Here is a 23,327-nt window from a genome sequence, read left to right as displayed (position 1 = left end):
AGCCAAAATCAAGAGTTGGACGCTTAATCAACTGAACCACACAGGTGCCCCTAAAGCAGTATTTTTAGAGCTTTGAGATATGGGGAAAGAAGATGACTGCTATACTGGTTTGAGCATAAAAAGCATTTTGAAAAAAGGCATGTGTTAATAGTGAAATAATTTTGGAAGAGTCTGGAATTAACTTTAAAGTTTCTTTTCTTGCTTGAGATTTCTGAGTCTATGATTTCTGTTGAGGAACTATGTAGTATGATCATAGTATCATTTATTAAAAACAAACTAACTGTGCTTTATTTAAAATAGATTGTCTGAATTTTCCCCTCTTCGTCCAACTGGGCATATCCTGCATGGCCAAGAAAAGAACACACATATCTACCCCTTATCCACTTCTCCCTAGATACTAACGTGTCTTCTTTCTCCTCAGTGGCCAAACACAAATGCCAGCCCTAATCATATTCTAGCAAATAACTGTTCAACATTTCTATTGCCAAAGAATTTTAAAGCCAGAAAGGCCCACAAAAGTCACAAATGGCTCTAATGGTTCTCTGCATCTATCTGCATATAAGATACAAATGCAGGGATCCGAAGGGGTACGTGCACCCCGATGTTTATAGCAGCAATGTCCACAATAGCCAAACTGTGGAAAGAGCCTAGATGTCCATCGACAGATGAATGGATAAAGAAGATGTGGTATATATACACAATGGAATATTATGCAGCCATCAAAAAGAATGAGATCTTGCCACTTGCAACGACGTGGATGGAACTGGAGGGTGTTATGCTGAGCGAAATAAGTCAGTCAGAGAAAGACATGTATCATATGCTCTCACTGATATGAGGAATTCTTAATCGCAGGAAACAAACTGAGGGTTGCTGGAGTGGGGGGTGGGGTGGGAGGGATGGGGTGGCTGGGTGATAGACACTGGGGAGGGTATGTGCTATGGTGAGTGCTGTGAATTGTGTAAGACTGATGAATCACAGACCTGTACCTCTGAAACAAATAATACATTATATGTTAAAAAAAAAGATAGTAGAAAGGGAAAAATGAAGGGGGGGAATCGGAGGGGGGGACGAACCATGAGAGACTATGAACTCTGAGAAACAAACTGAGGGTTCTGGAGGGGAGGGGGGTGGGGGGATGGGTTAGCCTGGTGATGAGTATTAAAGAGGGCACGTACTGAACGGAGCACTGGGTGTTATACACAAACAATGAATCATGGAACACTACATCAAAAACTAATGATGTAATGTATGGTGATTAACATAACATAATAAAATAAAATTTAAAAAAAAAAGAAGAAGAAGCACCACAATGGGAAAGCACATGGAGAGTTCACACAAAACCACCTAGGCAGCCTGCAGGCAGCAGGAAAACAACAGTATCAGTAGAACCCTGTGACGGGCTTTCTAGTGCTGATCCATAGTTTGGAGAGCCAGGTTGAAGAAACAGCAGGCTATCGGGTTTACTACAGAACACATTAAAACAGCAAAGCTCTTCCCTCCAATATTTGGTCAAGATCATGGATTTAAATTTTTGTGATAGCCTGACTTGTAGGCAGAATTCTTTGGTTTTTATACTAGGGAAGGAAAGAAAGTAACTCAAATTGTTTTGGGGAGGAATCAAAACTACCTGAACTCTGTGAATTAAATAAATAACAAGGAAAATTTGTGCTCTACAAGGGAGTCTGCAAATCTGTAAGCCAGAGCATCTTCTGCTTTTTAGGTAGGGGAAGGTGATATCGGAGCCCATTGGATGCCATTTTATGACATGGACATTTACACAGTAGGTGACCATGAATATCTATATGGTATTAGAAAGAACTACTGACTTCTGGGATTAGTATAATAGAATAAGCAGCGAAGTCTACCTCCCTTCTCTCCCTTTGTTTTAAGAATAATAAAATTATATCAGTGCTGAGGAGGAAAAAAAGAAAGGTACCAGCCGAAGACCAGAAAGTTTGAGAAACCAGGTAGAAATTGAGCAGATAAAAGGGCATAGATTGACAAACAGAAATATGGAAAAAAGCAGTCCAAAATACCAGAAGTAAATTCTTACTTCTCACAGAACACAAAGGGTAAGGGTGGGCCACGGTACAATCATACAGGGAATTAATTAAAATCCACCCTCAAGAATGGGCAGGCCTAAAGCAAAACGAAACACAGCAACAAGAACCAAACAGAATGGGCAGGCCTAAAGCAAAACGAAACACAGCAACAAGAACCAAACAGAATGGGCAGGCCTATATAACATCTACTCCTCCCACATCCTCTCCAAGTCTTAGAGCAGGCTTCTCATACAAGCGGCTTTTGCCCCTGGGATAAAGTGAGAAGTGCATTATTAGACTAAGAAAACAGCCATCCTTCTAGAGAAAGCACCCAATATGGGTGTAGGAATGCAAAAGATAAGCAGAGCAGAGTTTAGAGATAACTCCCAGCTTCAATTACAGACTTGCAAGTTAAGTCAGTCATGCCAAAGTAACACTGTCTTAGCTTTGGCAATGGTGCCAGTTGGTTGACTCAGTCCTAAAGTGAAGCCTGCCTGCCAACACACTCCCATTTGAGGGAGAAGCCTATCGTTGAAAGAAACCTACGCAACCGTGCAAAAAATTACCCCAGCTACTAATCTTATTATTTATCAGCCTTCATTCATATATTGAACCAACAACTAAAAACTTCAGACCTTTGAAGAAAACCAATAGTATAAAAAAATGAAAAAGATGAACAAATGTAACAGTCTCAAGAGATCAGATGATTCAGAGAACAGAAGGAAGTTTTAAGAACCTTCTCATTTGTATCTTCAGAAATATTTATTGGTTCCATAAAGTAAAATAAAAATAGCTTGCTAGCTGTTTCAAGAGCCATCATTTTTAGCACAGAATCAATATAGAAAAAATAGATATTTAAGTTTATTATTTGAGTAATAAAGATAACCATCAAAAGAGCTCAAAACAATAGAATTAGCAAAAATTGTAGGTGGTGAAAAATTCCTAATTTTTTTTTTTAAGTATTTTATTTATTTATTTGACAGAGACAGCGAGAGAGGGAACACAAGCAGGGGGAGTGGGAGAGGGAGAACCAGGCTTCCCGCGGAGCAGGGAGCCCGACACAGGGCTCAATCTCAGGACCAGGACCCTGGGATCATGACCTGAGCTGAAGGCAGACGCTTAACCAACTGAGCCACCCAGGCGCCCCTAAATTTCTAATCTTTATAGCAAGGAGTCAACAAATTCTACCTATAGTTGATAAATCAAGAAAGAGAAGTAGTATGTTTCATATATAAATGCTACAGGAGTTTAGAGGAAACAACCAATTACTTGGGGGCAAAAATGACATTGCTTGAATTCAGTTTAAGTTTGTATATGGAGATAGCCAAGCCAAAATGTCCTGCTTAGGAGGAATATTCAGGACTCCTTTTCATTTCATGAACAGGCACAAATACTAGCATATATTCAGTATGCTTGGAAATTTTTCTAATGACAAATCTAAAGCAGTAACTAACTACCTGCTTATTGACATATGTTACAGAAAAGCAATTCCCTTCAGATCCTAGAGAGCAACAGTCTTGGGGAAAATACGACTTGTAAGCTTCTTGAGTGTTTCACTTTTTATATTCAAGAGCAAAACACACATACACAAAAACAAAATAAAACAAAACAAAAGGAAAGAAAGAAACTATAAAACCATAACAGGTGCTTTCTTCTGGGGCTGGGGGAGAAGAGACATTTCTTAATGTTTTTGACCATTTCATATATACTTTTTAAATATTGTGCAGGAATTACTTAATTCCTTTATAGTATTTTTTTAAAAAATATAATTCAACTATGGGGCTCAGACTAGTTCAAAAACTGAATGAGTTTAAAATAAATATTAGACATTTTAAAATGAGGATGAGATGGGGCACCCGGGTGGCTCAGTAGTTAAGCCTCTGCCTTTAGTTCAGGTCATGATCCCAGGGTCCTGGGATCGAGCCCCGCATCGGGCGCCCTGCTTGGCAGGAAGCCTGCTTCTCCCTCTCCCACTCCCCTGCTTGTGTTCCTGCTCTCGCTCTCTCTCTCTGTCAAATAAATAAATAAAATACTAAAAAAAAATAAAATAAAATGAGTATGAGAACTTCAAAATCATCAATAAGACATCAAGAATGGTGGATTTTATTATCTCATGTTCACCAAATTAGCAGCTGACTTGAACTTTGAGAAACTATTGGATAACTAGTAAGAGAATCATTTCCTCTTCTATTCACGTTTAGGGAATACTTCCCAATTTCTACCCTTGCTATGACTTTTCTCAAGTATTTTATTCACATGTTGAAAATACTGACAATCAATGTAACCCAAACTGAATTAGATACAATTTTAAGAAATACTATGGCTTTGTGTGTTTAAAGTTGGCTCATTTGAACAATTATACCTGGAACCTGGTGAGAATAATGAAAAATCTAAATTTTTATTATGATTTAAATAATGAGTACCTACTAAACTCAGCCTTTAAATAGTAATGATTAATTAGGCTTTAATAATACTAGTACTAGTAGTACTTTGTTACAAAAACTGCTTTTACTAATATGAACTATGATTTATAAATGCATTGCAATACAAAGACATTTTGTGCTAATTCAAGAGAAATTATTTATAGGAAATAATATATTATTAGAAATATATTTAAGCATATGTAGAAGAATAAGAACATGAACTATATTGTTTGGAATCCTGACATCCTAATACATTTCAAATGACTGTTCTGGGGGAAAGCTTTCTTCCAAAATCTCAGTTAAAATGGAAACACATCCAATCAAATACTGATATATACATCACCATTCCAGGATTAAGAAACAAATAATTTAAATTAATATAACATATGGAAGCACTTTATTTATTTTAAAAATATTAAAGTCAAAGAAATGGTTAATGAGTAACACTATGACAAGTTATTATTAAATGTATTATAAGATGCAAATATTGTTAAAATATATGTGCATATTTAATGTATGAATTAAAGTCATCAGGCATTCTGTATAGTGTCATTTAATTTAACAAATGATAATAAGGTATTTATAAATGGAATCTTCATAGAAGAGTAAACATCACTAAAAATACTTTCAATAACCCACACTATAGTAAATCTCTTTATCCTCTGTATATCCCACAAATAATCTTTTTACTCCTGAAATACTTACAGGACGTATTTGATATTAAGTGATATACAATTTTTTTAACATCATAATGTAAGTAAACCTTCAGTTTAACCACTGTATCTATCTGATATACACAAGTTACTGGGTGAAAAATTTAGTCAAGCAAGTTAGTAGCATTTTGCTGACAAAACTCCAGAAGTATTATATTACTGAAATCTTACTTTTAAACTCAATTTACTCAACACAGTTGGTTTGTGCAGACACAGTTTTGTCTTTCCCACATGCATACAAAACAGCAAAATAAATATCTAAAACTGTTAAATATAATCACAGAGCATAAAATTGTTTTCCCCAGACTTTTAATTATTATATTAAACCTTAGCCCTAGCTATAAGGATCCCAAATAATTCTTTAAATTATAAATGCATCTGGGGGCGCCTGGGTGGCTCAGTCAGTTAAGCGGCCAACTCTTGATTTTGGCTCAGGTCATGGTCTCAGGGTTGTGAGATCGAACCCCGCATAGGGCTCTGCACTGGGTGTGGAGCCTGCTTAAGATTCTCTCTTTCCCTCTCCCTCTGGCCCTCCCCCTCCTCTCTCTTAAAAAAAAATTATAAATGTATCTGCACACTATCTTATAGTAATCTGTGTGTGTATATATATATATATTTCAGAATATTCATTTTCTGAAAGTTGTGCTTTAGAACAGTGCTTCTTAATCTTCAATGAACATATAAATTGGCTAAGGATCTTGTTAAAATGCGGATTGTGATTCAGTAGGTCTGGGGTGGGGCCCAAGAGTTTGCATTTCTAACAAATTCCCAGGTAATGATCCTGGCCCACGGAACACATTGTGTGGAGAGGCTCTTAAATAAGTATTTCTTAATCTTGACTAATCCTCAGAATCATTTGGAGCAGTGGGTAGATAAACACTGAAAATAATAAATCTCTTGTTTGGGGTGAGACTCAGAAAACTGGCCAGATGGCTTACCTAAGTTCAAAACACTGATTTAAAAACTAGTAAACTTGGGGCGCCTGGGTGGCTCAGTCAGTTGGGTGTCTGCCTTCGGCTCAGGTCGTGATCCCGGGGTCCTGGGAATGAGCCCCACGTCGGGCTCCCTGCTCAACAGGGAGCCTGCCTCTCCCTCTCCTCCCTGCTCGTGCTCTGTCACTCTCTGCTTCTCTCAAATAAATAAATACAAATCTTAAAAAAAAAAAAAAACTAGTAAACTTAACAAAAACTCTCTGCATTCTTTAATGTCTCACTATTTCCAACAATATTTACGTACTTCAGAAATTTTTCTTGGGGTGCCTGGGTGGCTCAGTCGGTTAAGCAGCTGCCTTTGGCTCAGGTCATGATCCCAGCTCCTGGGATCGAGCCCCGTGTCAGGCTTCTTCCTCACCGGAAGGCCTGCTTCTCCCTCTCACTCTGCCTGCCGCTCTGTCTACTTGTGTTCTCTCTCTCTCTCTGACAAATAAACAAATAAAATCTTTTAAAAAAAGAAATTTGTCTTGATCAGTAATAAAAAGCTACTATCAGAAGAAAAAATTGGAGGAAAAAAATTGAATATTGCTTACCATTATGTTTACACTAAAAAATGGTACTTCCTTCCTGATTCTATGAAGAGATATTTAGATTAAGCAGTATAAATGACAAAAGAAAACAAAATTCCACAGAAGCAAAACAAAAGGAGATTACCCTTTAAAGTACTCACTATACGCCAGATACTTATGTACATTTCTCGTTATGTAGAATGGGAAAATGAAATTGTTTTCCTCAAAGTAATCAGAATCTAGAAGAGAAAAAGGTGAAAGCAGCTTTCCATTCCATACGGATTTTATGTAGCAACTTGAAGCTGCCTTTGTTGGGACATGATTTGGATTCTATGAACTCTACCACCCTGGGTAGCAGAGAGGATGGAGAGACTTGAGGGGTCAAAGGCGTAGAGGTGGGAAAGGTTGGGGATATTTAGGGCAGAGTGAATATTTTGATTATTTTTGAGAGTCAGTTAAAAATAGGGAGTAACAAGACATGGCAGGAGGGGGAGATCTCAGAAAAATAGCACAGTTTCAAGAATGCCGAATAAGTGTTTTGACTGTCAAACAGAAGAGACTTAATGAGAATAGAAGATTTAATGAGAGTACAGTGTTGGTTCAAGAAAGATAAGGAAATGTAAACTAACAGAAGAAAAATAGAAAGTTGTCAGAATTGAAAAAAAAAAAAAACAATCAAATTTTGAGAGCGTGAGTTGGAATGGTGCCTAGTGACTGTCAAATCTTTTTTGTGTTCTTGTCTGAAGTGGGTGGAGCTGAAAATCCCTGGTTTACAGGAGATGGAGAAAAGCAAAGTCAAAGTGTCCAAGGCAGCTAATAGGATTCAAATATTCAGGCACGCTTCTAATGCGGGGCGATGGGGGGAGCTTCTTTCTAAATGATGTTTGTAGGGAAGTAATTAAAACCCCCAGAAAAAGCCACAGGTGGTGTAACATAACGGAGAGAGAGATCTTCGAGTCAGACAGACCTGAATTTGAATCTTGGCTTAATCATTTGCTAAAACGTGACTCTAGGTTGATTATTTTACTTCTCAGTTAAGTCAGTTTCCTCAATAGAAAAAAAATATATGTAAATAGCTATAATAAAAACTACTGCAGGGGCGCCTGGGTAATGCAGTCGGTTGAGCATCCCACTCTTGGTTACAGCTCAGGTCATGATCTCAGGGTCTTGAGATGGAGCCCCATGGGGCTCCCCACTCAGCGAGGAGTCTGCTTCTCTCCTTCTGTACCCCCTCCCCAACCCCCCCTGCTCGCACACTCACACTCTCTCTCAAATAAAATAAATAAATCTTAAAAAAAAAACCAAAACAGAAAACCAAAATTACTGCAAAGTGTGGTTATGCCTTAAAGGGTGGGCTTCTGCCAAAGAGACCACATTATGATTCTGTCTCATAAAACCTGACATAGTCGATACTTTCACCAAAACCCCAGTAAAGGCAAAACAGAAAAACAATTTAATTCAGTTTGGAGAGCTTCAATAAATTGGCTTAGCAGAGAACTGAAATATTAAAAAAAGGAAAAGGATTTTTGTCAGCATGTTAAAAGGAATTATTTTTGGCAGCAATGATGTAGGAACTTCTTGGTCAGAAGTCATGGAATCATTTGGGGAGATGACACTTCCAATTGTTTATCACCAATTCCTGAAATTCTACTATTTAAGGTCTACTTTGTAAAGCAGAAATATCAGCTGCTGTAAAAGGCTCCAAAAGCAAGGTCCTTATTTGTCTCTTTATTAGTTTTCCTTATGCTTTAGTTCTGATTTTATGAACAAAAAGAAGGTTTTTTGTTTAAGGATATGTTACCCTGTCATACCTTTGTATCCAAATTGTGTAGTACTAAGTGCAGAATTAAGCAATGAAATGTATGTCTAAGGGCAGTTTCAGTGGTTGAGTTACTGGGTTGTTCTTAAAATTTAATACTGTCAATACAGTGAAAAAAAGACTATCATAATTATTTCTGCATATATTTCATTCTGGTTGCAAGTTCTGCTTTCACTAAAAGGTTTTTCTAAAAAGTGAAAAGCTTTATTTTATTAATTACTAAAAATTAACCAATTACTTAAAAAGTTCAAAAGCTTCATGTATCTAAATGTTTCATAAAATAATTAATATTCTTCAGATGTATATTAATCCATCTTAAATTTCTAAGAGAAAGGAAAGAACACTCATCTTGTGACTATGCTGTTAGTCTCTTATGAGAAAATCACTGCTAAGTTTAAACTGTAATGAGTAGTTATTCTTTTGGCTAATAATATCCTAACGTATAACAAATACAGTCAGAGTAAAGCTATCATAACTAGAAAATTTTAGCAACCATGAATATACCCTTCCCTTCTTTTGTACCGTTTGTCATAGAAATAGGAATCCCTAAGAGGTGATATGAAGTTCAAATGTAGACATCATGACATGGGGGAGAGGGACACAGTGATAGTCACAAGGCATAAACAGGTTTAACAAATAATGTAAAAGAGGTAAAAACCCATCTATGAGTTTACTCATCTAGACACACAGATTCCAATATTTTTCTAGTTCAATCACTTCTTCCTAATGTTCCTAAGGATATTTTTAAATAGGATAGTCTGGTACTGTTACATTCACTTCTTTGCTCAAAATCTTCCAGAATATTTAAAGTTCTTTAAAAATTCAAAACTTCATCCTCAAATTTCCATTCAATTCCGATGAAAGTGGGTTTCTATTCCCTTTAAAGAACTACATTCATCTGTGCCCTGGATGCTGGCAGTCTCCTCTCATCACCTTTCATTCCTTTTTTCAACTTCTTACTCTTCTTTCACTTTTAATCTTTTCATCTCCACTGTCTCCTCCCCTCAAGACCTTTCCTCAGTCCTGCTCCCTCATAAGCCCCATCCTATTATCTCCCTTTTAAGCAGCATTTTCCCCAAAGGACCAGTGTATACATACACGTATCATCTCTACGTGAACTCCTTCAGTTGCCATGCAAGTCATCAACTGTGTTCTGTTGAAAACACTCTTGCCAAATCTATAACTTGCTTCATGTCTCATCCTCGTTTTAAAACCACCCTTCCATCTGTAATAATGTTTTTAACAATCTCTTAGCTTGTTAAAAACCTCTTCTATTGTCCATTGACTCCTGGCTCCTAGTTCTCTGCTGTCTTATGGATTCACATCCTTTACTGGTTCTTCTTTTTTCCCTTAGTCAAAGTCATGCCTTGTGGCTTATCTGTGGTTGTCTTCCTCTTTATAGTCTCCTTCAAAATAATGGACTCTGGTCAACTGCATTTGGTATGACTTCCAAAAAGTCATCATTTCCAACTCATCGCCAACTGCCTGCTGAACACGGATATCCCACTGGCAATGCAAACATACTTCTCAAACAACACTTTTATCACGTCTAACCTTTTTCTTCCTACCATCAAACCTACTCTTCTTTCTGGGTTCTAGATATCACCAGGTTCACAGTCAAACAAATACAAATATCGAGGCACAGATTATTTTCTGTTTCTCTAATTATTAACATACCTTTTACAATTGTATTCTCCCTTAAATCTGTCCTCTTAATTTCTTTCCCTGTCCTTCTCCTAGTTAAGATTACCATTACTATTTTTTTGGACAGCATCCTTTAGCCTAGACACACAGATTCCAATATTTTTCTAGTTCAATCACTTCTTCCTAATGTTCCTAAGGATATTTTTAAATAGGATAGTCTGGTACTGTTACATTCACTTCTTTGCTCAAAATCTTCCAGAATATTTAAAGTTCTTTAAAAATTCAAAACTTCAAATTTTGGCCTTGGTCCATATATTTAAAGACTACATATGCCAACTTTTCCCGAAACATTCTCCAATTCCTCAGATACAATACACAAAGCTACATTTTGAAAACTACCCATCTTTTTCTTTTCTCTCTTCTGTAAATCTGCTTAGTCTGTTCCCAATGCCTAGAATATTCTCTACACTTTTAGTGTGATGAATTTGTGTGTTCTTTCCCAAAACTTCACCTCAAATAAATCTCTTCCATCTATCTGTCCTTAATTCCTCAGTACAGTGATTAAGTCTATCTTTACAACTTGCTAGATTTTTTGAGTCCTAAATTACATATGTCCCACCTTCATGACCTACACTTCTCAGATGTAGGTGATTACTCATTATTTTGCTGAAAATTTTTGTATCATTGTGAGTTATACATAGTATGTGTTCAGTGAGTATGTGTTGAATGGAACCGTATCACAGGGCTAAGAATAATTCCAAAACGTGGATTGGATAACAAGATCAAAAGAGGGATTAATCAGTGTGGACTGCATTGATGAAAAAGCATTCATGTGGGGTAGTATTGAACTGGGCTTTTATAACCAGTGGAATTTGATAAGCAGAAAGAACAGAGAGGATGATACAAAGTGATAACATAAGAAAAGGAATAGAAAAAAAGGAATATTGTATGTTTGGGACATACATATAGGTATATCAGTCAGGACTCAATGTTTTTGTTTATGAAATAATAGGGGATAAGTCTGGGAAAGAAAAAGCCCAGTTTTGGGGAAGTACATGACTCTAAGGCTAAGATTTTTAAAGCTTTATCCAGCAGACAGTGGGCAGCCATTGAAGACTGTTTACAAGTTATGAGAAAGAAGAATAGGAACAATTATTTATCTTATGATGATATCAATTTAAAAAATAGTATGTACTAATTTAAAATGGTGGAACTGATTGTTCCAGGTACTTGTAAGACTTTTCTAGAACCATAATGTCTAAACAGAATTCAAACCTTGTACTCATTTCTACGAGTGCTATGAATATATTTTACAGGATCAAAGTTGTATGTTACAGACTTAGCATTTTAGTCTGATGAATTCAAGCATCCATAATGAGCTTTACCTATTTAAATGTTTGATATTTCAATATCACACTTAAAGTATTGTCTTGTCTTCTTTTATTTGTATTTTAAGATCATGATGGAATAACAGACCTACTAAACACTTTCTCTCAATTGTTAAGACATAACATTTATCTGGGAGAGAGTCAATAGACAATCTAAAAAGCTGAGGGAAATCTATTTGGTCATCTCGACAGAGCAACTGATCTTAGTTGGATGTATAGTCTAAATAAAGATAAAATGATTGTAAAGAATTAAGATTTTGTTAACCATTAAGTTTATTCCTTTAAACATTAGGAACTAACTTTGGAATGCCCTGTACACCAAGGTAAGGGTTTCATGTCTTTTTTCTAGCTGAAATCCTATTAAAAGTTTATAAGCAAAAAATCAACAGTCTTGGATTTCATGAAATCATGTTTCTGGGGGAATCACTGAAAATCCTTGGATTGTTCTTTTTCTAAAATCTCAACCTATAAATAAAATTATCTCATAGATCTGACTGAGACCTTAAACGTGTTCTCAACAAACTGCAAATAGTCAAGTAATATGTATGGTAATTTCAAAAGTGATCATAAAATCTATCTGGTTTTTGAAATCTTTTCATAGGTAAATGCAATTAGCAACATTTGGAAAAACTGAATGCTTTTCTTATATATAGAATTAAAGTTAAAATACAGAATCTGTGAAAAATAATACATATGAACCATGGATTAAGACTAAAGAATTATCAGGTCATCAATAAACTCCCCTTTGAATTCCATGAATAATGGAGATATATCAGGGGAGTCACTTAGATTCTTTCTCACTGTTTTCTTAACTGTAAAATAAAGTATTTGAATTAGATGAAACACAGGGCTCCTTTTAGCTATAATATTCTATCAGTCCATAGAGGATGGAAATATGTGCTGGGTACACATCTCCTTTCTCTCTATTTTGGCAATGCAGTAACAGGGCACAACCCTTCTAATACAGCAAAGTAACTATTCAGATCATATATAAAGAGACAAAGGCAGGCATGCAAAAAAGTATATTTGCCAGCCTTAAATGAGTATATGAGATATGCAACTTGATTTAGGGAGAACCAGAGATAAAACAATAGTGTACTTGCTACTCATATCATTTTATTTCTTTATTTCAACTTTGTATTATCTATTCATCAGCAAAATATTCACTAGGTATGCATATATGATCCTGTAGGAAAATTTAAGCTTGTTTATCAAATTTTAATGACATAATTTTGTCAACACTTTCCCCCTAAAATTACACAATGTGAATTTATGAATTATGCTTAATTTAATGAGAATTTATCTTATATTTACCTGATACCTTCCCTTCAGTGTGATATCTCTTAAGATATACTCTTACTTAAAGAGTACTTAAAAGAGAACTCTCATAGTCTCTTATTCCTATTCTGTATTGTCTGTTTTAGCCAGACTAAATATTTTACACATAAAATTCTAAATTAAAATTAAGGTATTATATTGTTACTCTGAAAATACTAAATACACAGCCTATGTAATCTGGAGTGTGATGTTATAACTACTACTCTGGATTGGAAAGGTAGATTGCTTCTGCCTATATTACAAAATATCTCATCCTATCTCTCTTAAGAGAGAAAAGGAAGAATATCTGTTGGAATGGTAAGCACAACGTCAGGAAAAAGCTTGGGAACATGGTTGCAAGAGCCTAAGTATATCATTTTGTTGTTTAATGTTAAATATGACAGAAGTTCCACCTTGAAATCTTTAACTTGGTATAAGACTTTATTCTTTATCTTACCACTAAGGTGAATTTACTAGCACCAAAATTATCATTATGATAAAGGATATGATTAATTGGAAGTAAGCATGTGCAATTTCATCTAAGTTATATGAATCATTATATGATTATAGCATGACAAAACTCTGATAATGTAAGCTTTCTGAACTCCACTGACTAAAGATTTAAAGTACAGCATGCAGTTTTAGGTTTAAGTCTTAATGTCAACAGGAATTATATGCTGCTTAACATGACATCCTATGTATTAAAATTACATGAAAAATCCAGTTATTTAGAAATATTTTTGAAGTAAATACATTGCAGCATGAATGGTGCCAGTGATAAAAATTTGATGTCTATAATTTGTTAATCCTATGCATAACAAATGACTCATTTGACTAATGAAAAGTACAAACATAAAAAATTTAACTTCAAAAGAAGAGAACAAAAATGAATAGCATATAGAATTCAATAAAAACACATACACATCCTTTTACATAATTGGTCCTTTAGATACGTATACATATATGCGTGGATGTTTGTGTGTGTGTGTGTGTGCACGCACACTCATGAGTCATGAAGATTTATACACAAGGATGACTTGTTTTTTTGTGCCTTGTGATTATTACGCTAAAATAAGATGATATAGAAATATACAAGGAACAGAAATACAAATAACAAATATGGAATATACATTTTATGTCTTTAGAAATATGCAAGAACTATAGAGTGAACAGTTAGAAGTTAGTACAGATTATATTTCATATCTGTAGAGACTACATTAATAGCTCATTACAAATAACTTTAAAATGTGAAAGGAAAAATACAGTCTACCTGAATGGGCACCATAAATTCACATTATTGCCACATACATATTCTAGTGTGTGTATCAATTTAGTTGATGAAAAATATATTAACAACAACAAAACCACGTAACTAAATAAATAATCCTTTCATCAGCCCCTGATTTCTGCCATACAAATGCTTTGGTGCATCATCAAGGGGAGTAAATTATTCATTATAAATTTCAAAGAGGAGCCTCCATTGAAAAAGCTCTGCTACTGGTCCTTCTTGGAACCAACATCAAGAGAATTCATTGCAATCTCAAATATTGCAATAAAATAGAAGGTGAGAGGCAATCACTCAGGAGAGGTGTCTAGAATGAACTGAGCTCAGGGAGCTACATCCCAGCTGAGTGAGGTGTGTAAAGATAATATTAATATTTTGAATTACACTTGGAAAGAAAAAGATTAATCAAGAAGTTGCATACAGGGGCGCCTGGGTGGCTCAGTCGTTAGGTGTCTGCCTTCGGCTCGGGTCACGATCCCGGAGTCCTGGGATCGAGTCCCGCATCGGGCTCCCTGCTCGGCGGGGAGTCTGCTTCTCCCTCTGACCCTCCCCGCTCTCGTGCTCTCTCTCTCATTCTCTCTCTCAAATAAATAAATAAAATCTTAAAAAAAAAAAAGAAGTTGCATACAGATGTCAACCAAGGTTTTAAAAACAGAAATCTTTGTTCTACTTCTGAATAGAAATAGAATAATCTGGAACAAATTTCCAATCTGGAAATTTTTTAACAGTATCCCTAAACATGGTCACTATATTATAACTCTATGGCATTAACAAAATCAGCTGTACAGTAAGGGTTTGAAATACTTGGTTATCTTAGGGCCTATTTCATACCAAAGGACTTCAAATAAAAACTATTCAAAATGAACACGATTAATTAACAAATCTAATTTGTACTGCTTCCTAATAAATTCAAGTTTGCACTACTACAACTTTTCACTAATAGTGAAAAGTTAAATCTAGGGTTTATAGGAAGGACTCTAAAAAAGGTACCACAATATTATCCCTGGTTAACTGTCTATAGCATGTTAGTTAAAATTGTCAATACTACCAATCGGTAGTAATTTATCTTTAACTCTTTGTTCATCTATGCTAATAAACTTATAATAGGGAAGGAAGAAAACACTGGAGGTAATCTGGCACTGCCCCATGGAACTCCTAACTTCGTATCTTGGTGTACGCTAGCTGGATACAGACAATTAGGGATACAATCACTTTTCCTAACATTCTTTGGCAATGATTTTCCTTGGCTGCCAGGAGGACATCATTTAGATCTGGTGAGGAAGGATTCTTTCTCTTCCACTTAGCTATCTTCCACTTAACAAATCGGAAAACATTTGGATAACACTGATTTTTGTGAGTGAATAAGTCAGGGTTTAACGTAAATTAATGAGTAAAGACTTTCCTCTCTTTAAGGAACATTTCCATCCGTCTTAGTCATGATTCAAGGTGCAATGCCTAATGCTTCTTATTTACTGTTAATACCAAATATGTACTTAAATTTACATCAAACAGAATTGCCTCTTTAGCCCAACCAAGAGTATACTGATGCTACTACAGCAACTGACTTGAATATCTAGTGCACATTTCCTACATGTTAGTCATCATGCTAAGTACTTTACAGTTATAAAATTTAATCCCCAATACCACCCTATGAGGTAGATATTATTATCCTAATTTTGTAGATTGAGAGCATGAGGCTACAAAAGGTAAGTAATTTGTCCAATATTCCATCTAGAAAGCTGATTCCAGAGCCCATGGGATAGATGATTTGCTGCAGGGTAGAACTCATGTAAAGACTAAAAAGAGAGATGAATTTGGATAGAAAATAAGAGATTCTTAAAGACTGTCACTCTCCTCTTTCTCTTATTTCTTCCAATCCACAATTCTCCTTGAAATGAAACATCAGGAGGCGATTGTAACAGAATAAAAATCTGTAGAGGGAGAGATTCAATGTGGTCAATGCAATTTAATTTAAATGGGTTATAAACCAACTGGACCAAGGCCAGCAAGTTTCATTTTTGGTTTTATATGTCCAACAAGTTTTATTCATCAAAATACTCATTTGACCCAATGCTAAATGTTTTGAAAATAATACCCAAAAGACAAAGACTCCAAGCATTCAACTTAATTGCCTTAGCACTTGGAGCTAACAGGCAGAATCCTATGTAAAATAGTATTCACTTAGGTGTAAAAACCTGTAGGCAAAACTAACAATAAGATTATCTGCAGGTACGTGTTAATGAGGCCATTCAGACAGATGAGGTGTCAACAAGGTCTAGTTATTGGGGAGTGAACTTGGGTTACTATTGTGTGGTAGGGAAGCAAATTCAGGCTCTCGACAGTTAGCCATTCATAAAGCTGTTTGATATATCAGGAGGAGAAAAAAAGCATCTATCTTATTACCAATATTTGAAAGAAAAGTAAAATAAGTGAAGATTTTTCCAGATTAGAGTTAAATATATACCATTTGAAAAAAAACTGAGTGTGAAAAGGAAGTATTGAAAAGTAATCTCTCACAAAGAAGCTCTCTTACTCTCATACTCTTTCCTTTAAAGTCAGAACTTAATGCTTTTCCCTATAAAATTCAAAGTTACAATAAGGATTTTATGTCATTATTCTTAGAATGTTAAACATACAACCTATGGAGATCAAACATTTCTTTTTAAATACAACAGGTAGATAGAATTTAAGATTATAATTTTCAGGTAAGGATGATACAAGTGAGCACGATTACTCCCAAGTATTGCAATAAATTAGTAGAGGCACAATAAATATAATCTATTAGTGGATATATAAAAGTCTCACTAATGTTCAACAACGTGCTTAATAAAGAAGCACAATACTCAGAGGACAGCTAACGTCTGATGGCTACTTGCATACTAAAACACCAGAAAATGCTTATTTGAAATATATTTTTATCGTATCTTTTGTTGGGAACTGGATGGAAGAAATGCCTGGGAGAGGATGGTGGGGATGGGGAGCTTCTGACATCAGTTTAGTATCAAATAGGTAATATTACTTATTTCTTTAAGGTAATTTGAGCTTTAACCTACCTTTGGTAATTGCAAGTAGCTTTTCTCTGAAATTTATGGTACTTTATTTCCAGCTTTTTAATAAACTTGGAGGATTTTTATTTTTGAAGTTAAGGGGGAGGAAGTAAAAAGTAATTTCATCTGCCAATTTGGAACATTTGCCTGAAAATTTTGGCTTTTTATTTGTGAAGGTGGATCAACCATGGAAGTAATATGTGTGATATTAATCCACTGACAGGGATATATGATCTCTTAAAATTTTTAGAATTATTACAGTGATTCACAATTTATTACACATTTCAGTTAAATAGATTATAAAGGAATGTGGCTGGCTTTAGGGACCTGTATGCATACTTTCTACACTCTTCCTCCTTTCAGCCTACCAGCTATCTTATGGTACTCCAGAATTTAACTGAGTATCACCCCAGAGTATTGGTACTTATGAAATTTAAATACTAAAAAGAGAGCTATGTCCATTGCACAGACATTGTCAACTGTGAATAATAGATATCATTTGCTTTAGTTTGCATCTTGATTTTAAATCCCACTATGTAGCCATTTCAGCTTGCAGAAAGGTTATGACTAATGTAGTCAATAAAAGAAAAGCACCTACTTAATATTTAGTGTTTCCCTAATGTTGTGAAGTCAGGAGGCATTATTTGCAGAGTCACTCAGTGACTAATTTGAAGTATTAAGTTTGGTGCACCATTGGATGGCAAATACCTGGTCTATGCACTTCCATACTCCCTCTCCCTATCAGCCACATCAGACCTCACTAATTCATCTTGGTAGTCTTTCTGTCTTTTTTTTTTTTTTTAAGATTTTATTTATTTGACAGAGAGAGACACAGCGAGAGAGGGAACACAAGCAGGGGGAGTGGGAGAGGGAGAAGCAGGCCTCTGGCCGGGCAGGGAGCCCGATGCAGGGCTCGATCCCAGGACCCTGGGATCATGACCTGAGCCGAAGGCAGACGCCCAACCACTGAGCCACCCAGGCACCCCGGTAGTCTTTCTGTCTTAGATACTAACCACAGTCTTGACACATAGAACAACCTTACACTCCTATTCAACAGAGCCCTCAAGGCAACCACGAACAATCTGGCATATCCTTGGAAAGACCAATACACTGATGATCACAGACTTGGGTTATAAATTCAGCGTTGCCATTGAGGAATTAAATAGCCTCTGGTAAGTCATTTAATTTCTCTGTGGTTTGTTTTCATTCTGAAAATATGTCAGTGAAAATATAAAGATCTGATGCTACAGATTTATTCTTATGTCAGTAGAATAGAAAATGATTTTTTTTAAACTTGTAGAAGTAGTTTTAGATAAAGAACAAACACTATTAGTAGTTCAATCAGCTCACTCCTCAGTCTAATGAAAACAATTTTTCCATTGGGATTATTTTAGGAAAAAGTGTTACCAATTAGAAATAGTGCCTTTTCCATTTTTAATGCACTATTTTCTTAAAGTATATTTTTGGATGAATCTTTATTAATAAGTTAAAGTATACAGTTATTTTTGAAGTTTATCTTAAATTTATCTTCCTTCAAAATATAGAGAGAATACTTAGAAAATTAGTTTAGTCTTTCACATAAATTTGCATCATTTCAGCAAAACTTACCACTGCTTTTTAATTTTTGGCATTTTTTTCAGATATTATTATTTCCAAGAGAGTTCAGGAGGGGCAAACACTGTAGGATTAAAATGAATGAAACCCAAACTAGGTAACTTCAGATCATTGCAAAACCTGTTTTAATGTACAAAATTCATTATCAATTCTCTGCATTCACTATTTCCATAAAATAGTATATGTTATGTTGTTTCCACTATTTTTGTTTTGCATCATTTTTTAAAACGCTTTATGTTTGTATATTTTCCACAAAGAATAGCATTCCATATTAATTTCACACTATTTTTATCAAGAAAAGTCTTTATTTTTTTTAAACTAAGGTATGAAATTAGAAATTTCTTCTTTATTCAGGAAGACACTATTTATAAAAGTCTTAACTGTGATGTGTCCTATCAATTATAAATCAGGAAATATTATGTATAGGGTCTTAAAAGTAAATTTTGGGTGAGCCAATTTAGGAATACTCTAGTCCAGAAACTTAGTTAGTACCTCAATTCTTATGGAAATAAGCAAAAACTCTATATATGAAAATATATGACTTACATATTTAGAGATTCCTTAAGAATACAGGTAGTATCCATGCTAAATGGAAACATGAACTTGCTCTATTTAAAAATTCTTGAATGACCACTTCAGGATTGTTATTCATTTCCAAGGCTAACTGGTATGTGAATTGGGTCATGAAAGCAATTTTTATTGAATATTATAGTCTAAAGAGACAAATTATACCCTAGTGACAGAATATGTTAAAGAAAAAATACCTTGGCATATTTATATGGTAACTGGCAGACATGGAACAGCAACTTTCCCCTAAAATATGTAAATATGTATTATATCTATTCATAATCTCTATTTTTTGCAAGTCAACACTATCTCATCAAATGATTCCTAAAAGTTCAAGAAAGGTGTAGTGGTGAGTCAACCATATACCTTTATATATTTCAGGTAAATTTTAATGCCATCAACTCACAGAAACAGTGAAGTATATAGATGATGAAATATAATTAAACAGAGAATACAAGAAGTAACAGAAAACCAACTAATTACATTGGTATCTTAACATTAATCATCTCTGATTAATCGTCATCAATGAAAGGGAGTGGCTAATAGAAAGTCACAGATAATCTACTTTGTGGTATTGAGTCTATGGCTTTGTGCTTAGCAGCTGAATTTCTAATTGCCCAGTGTAACTTACTGCAAATGTGTTGTGAGGATGCCCATCACCAGAAGAGTGGCCACAGACACATAATTTTGTTTCTGGAAGCAATTCCTAGATTAGACAAAGAGAATCAGGAGTTGGCTTCCCAGCTCCCCCAATCTTAAGGCTTATGCTAATAATTACATTATCATTTAAAAATATTTTTGGATTATTATCTTGGTAGGTGAACATAGATGAGACTATTCCATCTTTGTGTCACAGTTAATAACAGTATAGAATTAAAAAATAAAAATAACTTGGCAAATGCAAAGTTGAATATTTGAACATAATGAATTAACCAGTAATCAAAAAATTTCATGGTCTACCATGATCTTGACTCAGGAATCTCACTTCCCATTTCTAAGCTAAAATTATGGCCAATGTTAGTGAATACTCCTAAAATTTAAATGGTACTGTGATTTTAGAGTATGGGATGGTATTTGTCCTTAAAACTTTAATTACCTCTTTTCGAAAAAGCTAACTATTGACTTGTACTCAACTATAACCAATACAAATGGAACATAAATCCTGGCTTGTCATGAAATGTGAGAATAATCACAAGAATCTCTTTAAACTGCCTTAGCCATGCATTACTATAACACAAATATTGCCATTAAATATATATTTGAGGCTACGGAGCCAAACTCCACGATCTCTGTTAAAACCTGTTGAATTGTGCCACTTGTATTGAGAACTACTTTATATACTCAAATGTATAGTTTGCATTTTTATCTGTAAAAGCAAAGTGATTATTTATTGATAAATGACATGGAATGTCATTTTTTACCTAAGTAGCATTAGACATTTCAAAGATTTTGTCTGAAGGGCAAAAGGATTACACTGCATTTGAATAGACCATGTGACAACACATCCTTAGACTTCATGTAGGATATGAAAGGATGATCCCCATTCATAAGATACACCAGGGAAATTATATCAGAAAAGAAGAAAAGCAAGGAGGGATGTGGTAGGGGTATCAGGGAGTATTTGTAGTGGTTTGATGCATGTAAATATTACATCTTATAAATAATTCTTTTCAAATACATATCTGAAGTTCAGGGTCTCTGTTTAAGAAACGATTGTATATGCTTTACATGGCTATATGCCATTTTCTGTATGATAAGAGCAACATTAATTCAAACAGGAAAAATGGCTTCCAAAATAGTCCTTTCCTTTCGTTTCCTATGAAGAAGTACGTTACCTGATGCTGGCAGATGAAGACTACGGGGTGGGGAGGGGAGGGGGGAACCTTCAAGTTATATTTTACTGTCAGAATCCTACAAACACGTTTTCATCTAAATTATTTTGTCAACAGCCTTGTAGTACCCTTGCTAACCTTATTTGGCACCAGTGCATAATTAGATACACAGGGGTGTGACTCCAATTGAAGGTGTTGGCATTGTAGCACTCTGTGAAAATATTAACTATGAGGTTAACTCCAATTTTCTCTTCTTTAATTAAATGCACATGGTACTAATGAGGTAACCTACTGTTCCTTGATAGCACTAATTAGCTAAGAGGAGAGTACACTCTCACACTGCAATTTAAACCTAAAAATAAGGTTGAAATATGCTAATTGCAGGCAATTTAAAACAGTACAAGTTGAAGAACTAGTCATAATAAGAGAAACTGACTGCTTTACAGCTAGGCAGCTGTAACTTTGGTTAAAATCAAAACAAGCCACATGATTTTTGGACTGCTATTTAACAAGGTCATAAGCATCCTAAAAAAATGAAATGCTACTCTAAACCATAGCAATGAACCAGACTCACAAAAAATCCTCAGATCAACACTCACCTACATAAGACCAAAAATAAGTGAGCAGCACCAGAACTCCAAAGGTGCCATGACACTATTTACATTTAATACTAAAAACTAAACTCCATAAATAAGCAACATCACCTTAAACTCTTTCAAGAGCACCTAAATTAAATAAAAAATTGTACTTTGTGTCTCCAGTATACTACCAAATATATAGGAGTGATGAAGATTTGCCATCCCAATCACAGGGTCAGAAGGGAGGACAGAGAGGAGTAAGTCTCAGCACTTGAGGAATATACAAACAGGAAACTGCCAGACAACGTACAAGTACAGTGATAAAAATACAAAAAAGATGGTATGGAATAAAATGGTGTAGGGACTATTTAAGGATATCAGAAGCATTTCATTATAAGAAGGAGATTTTGACTACATTTCTCCACAGATTAGAGCTCTGCGATGAAAGTAGCCTGGAGCTTCATGTTGAGAGAGAATGTTCTCCATTCTCAGCTCAAATGACTTAGAACTACGATTTCAATGAATTTAAGTATAATCCAACTGTATTTTCTTTAATTGCTTTTCAAACATTTTCCAAATATGATTTTAATTGATAAACAATGAGATAAACTTTAATATCAAGCAAGATTCTGAAAGACCTTCAGAATCAATAAAATATAAGTTCTCATTGTACAAAGTATATTTTCATTATTTTGTATTTTTTTAAAGATTTATTTATTTGAGAGAGAGAGAGAGAGAAAGAGGGAGAGGAAGGGTAGAGGGACAGAAGAAGAGGGAGGAGAGAATCTTAAGCAGACTCTCTGTTGAGTGCAGAGCCTGATGCAGGGCTTGATCTCAGGACCCTGAGATCATGACCTGAGCCAAAATCAAAAGTCCGACACTCAACCAAATGAGCCACCCAGGTGCCCCAATTTTCATTATTTTTTTGATTCCACAGGATCATAATGTCATATTTTTATTGACCAGAAACTGACTAATCAAAACACTCGCTGACAATGCCAAATCATTCTTATTAACACAGACAGAAATAAAGCACATTAAAATTAGTTTATCCTTAGGGACAAGAGAGATATGGACTGCCCCACACTGAGGACTCACAGTGACATTTTTTTTTGCTCCTGTCACTTTGCATGCAAAATCATAGAATATATACAGTTTAAATAATCAAAAGAGTTGAGTAAGCAATAAAAATAGAGTTAAAAAGTAAAATTTGTGAAAATGGAAAGCTAACTTAATTTTAAAGTTTACTGGGGTGCCTGGATGGCTCAGTTGGTTAAGCGACCAACTCTTGATTTTGGCCCAAGTCATGATCTTGGGGTCATGGGATTGAGCCCTGAGTTGGGCTCCATGCTGAGCATGGAGTCTGCTTAGGATTCTCTCCCTCTCCTTCTGCCACCTCCACCCCCTGCACTGTATGTCTCTCTCTCTCTAAAAAAACCCCCAAAACCCAAAAAACAAAACCCTTAAAGTTTACTGAAGAACTATAACAGAAGAAAGTGAATCATTTGAAAAACAAAAGCTTTTAACTCCCAACTAATAACTCTTGGAGTTAAAAGT

The 23,327-nt window shown here is 35.1% G+C and overlaps 1 protein-coding gene across 13 annotated transcripts in view; it reads right to left on the bottom strand.

The window, feature by feature from the left end:
• Window positions 1–23,327, bottom strand: part of FOXP2 (forkhead box P2) — a 251,079-nt gene that overhangs the window by 98,538 nt on the left and 129,214 nt on the right. For 3 of the 13 annotated variants that reach the window (XM_044920079.1, XM_021699386.1, XM_021699387.1), the window contains exon 3: window positions 19,992–20,066. The exons of the other annotated variants lie outside the window; for them this stretch is intronic. In XM_044920079.1, coding sequence (XP_044776014.1) covers window positions 19,992–20,066 — 75 coding nt within the window. The remainder of the gene's footprint in view (window positions 1–19,991; window positions 20,067–23,327) is intronic. 13 annotated transcript variants of the gene reach the window in all.

Source organism: Neomonachus schauinslandi, chromosome 12, assembly GCF_002201575.2.
Source record: "Neomonachus schauinslandi chromosome 12, ASM220157v2, whole genome shotgun sequence".
In the NCBI taxonomy this organism is placed as follows: domain Eukaryota; kingdom Metazoa; phylum Chordata; class Mammalia; order Carnivora; family Phocidae; genus Neomonachus; species Neomonachus schauinslandi.
Note: the sequence above shows the minus strand (reverse complement) of the source record. Positions and strands in the feature narration are given on the sequence as shown.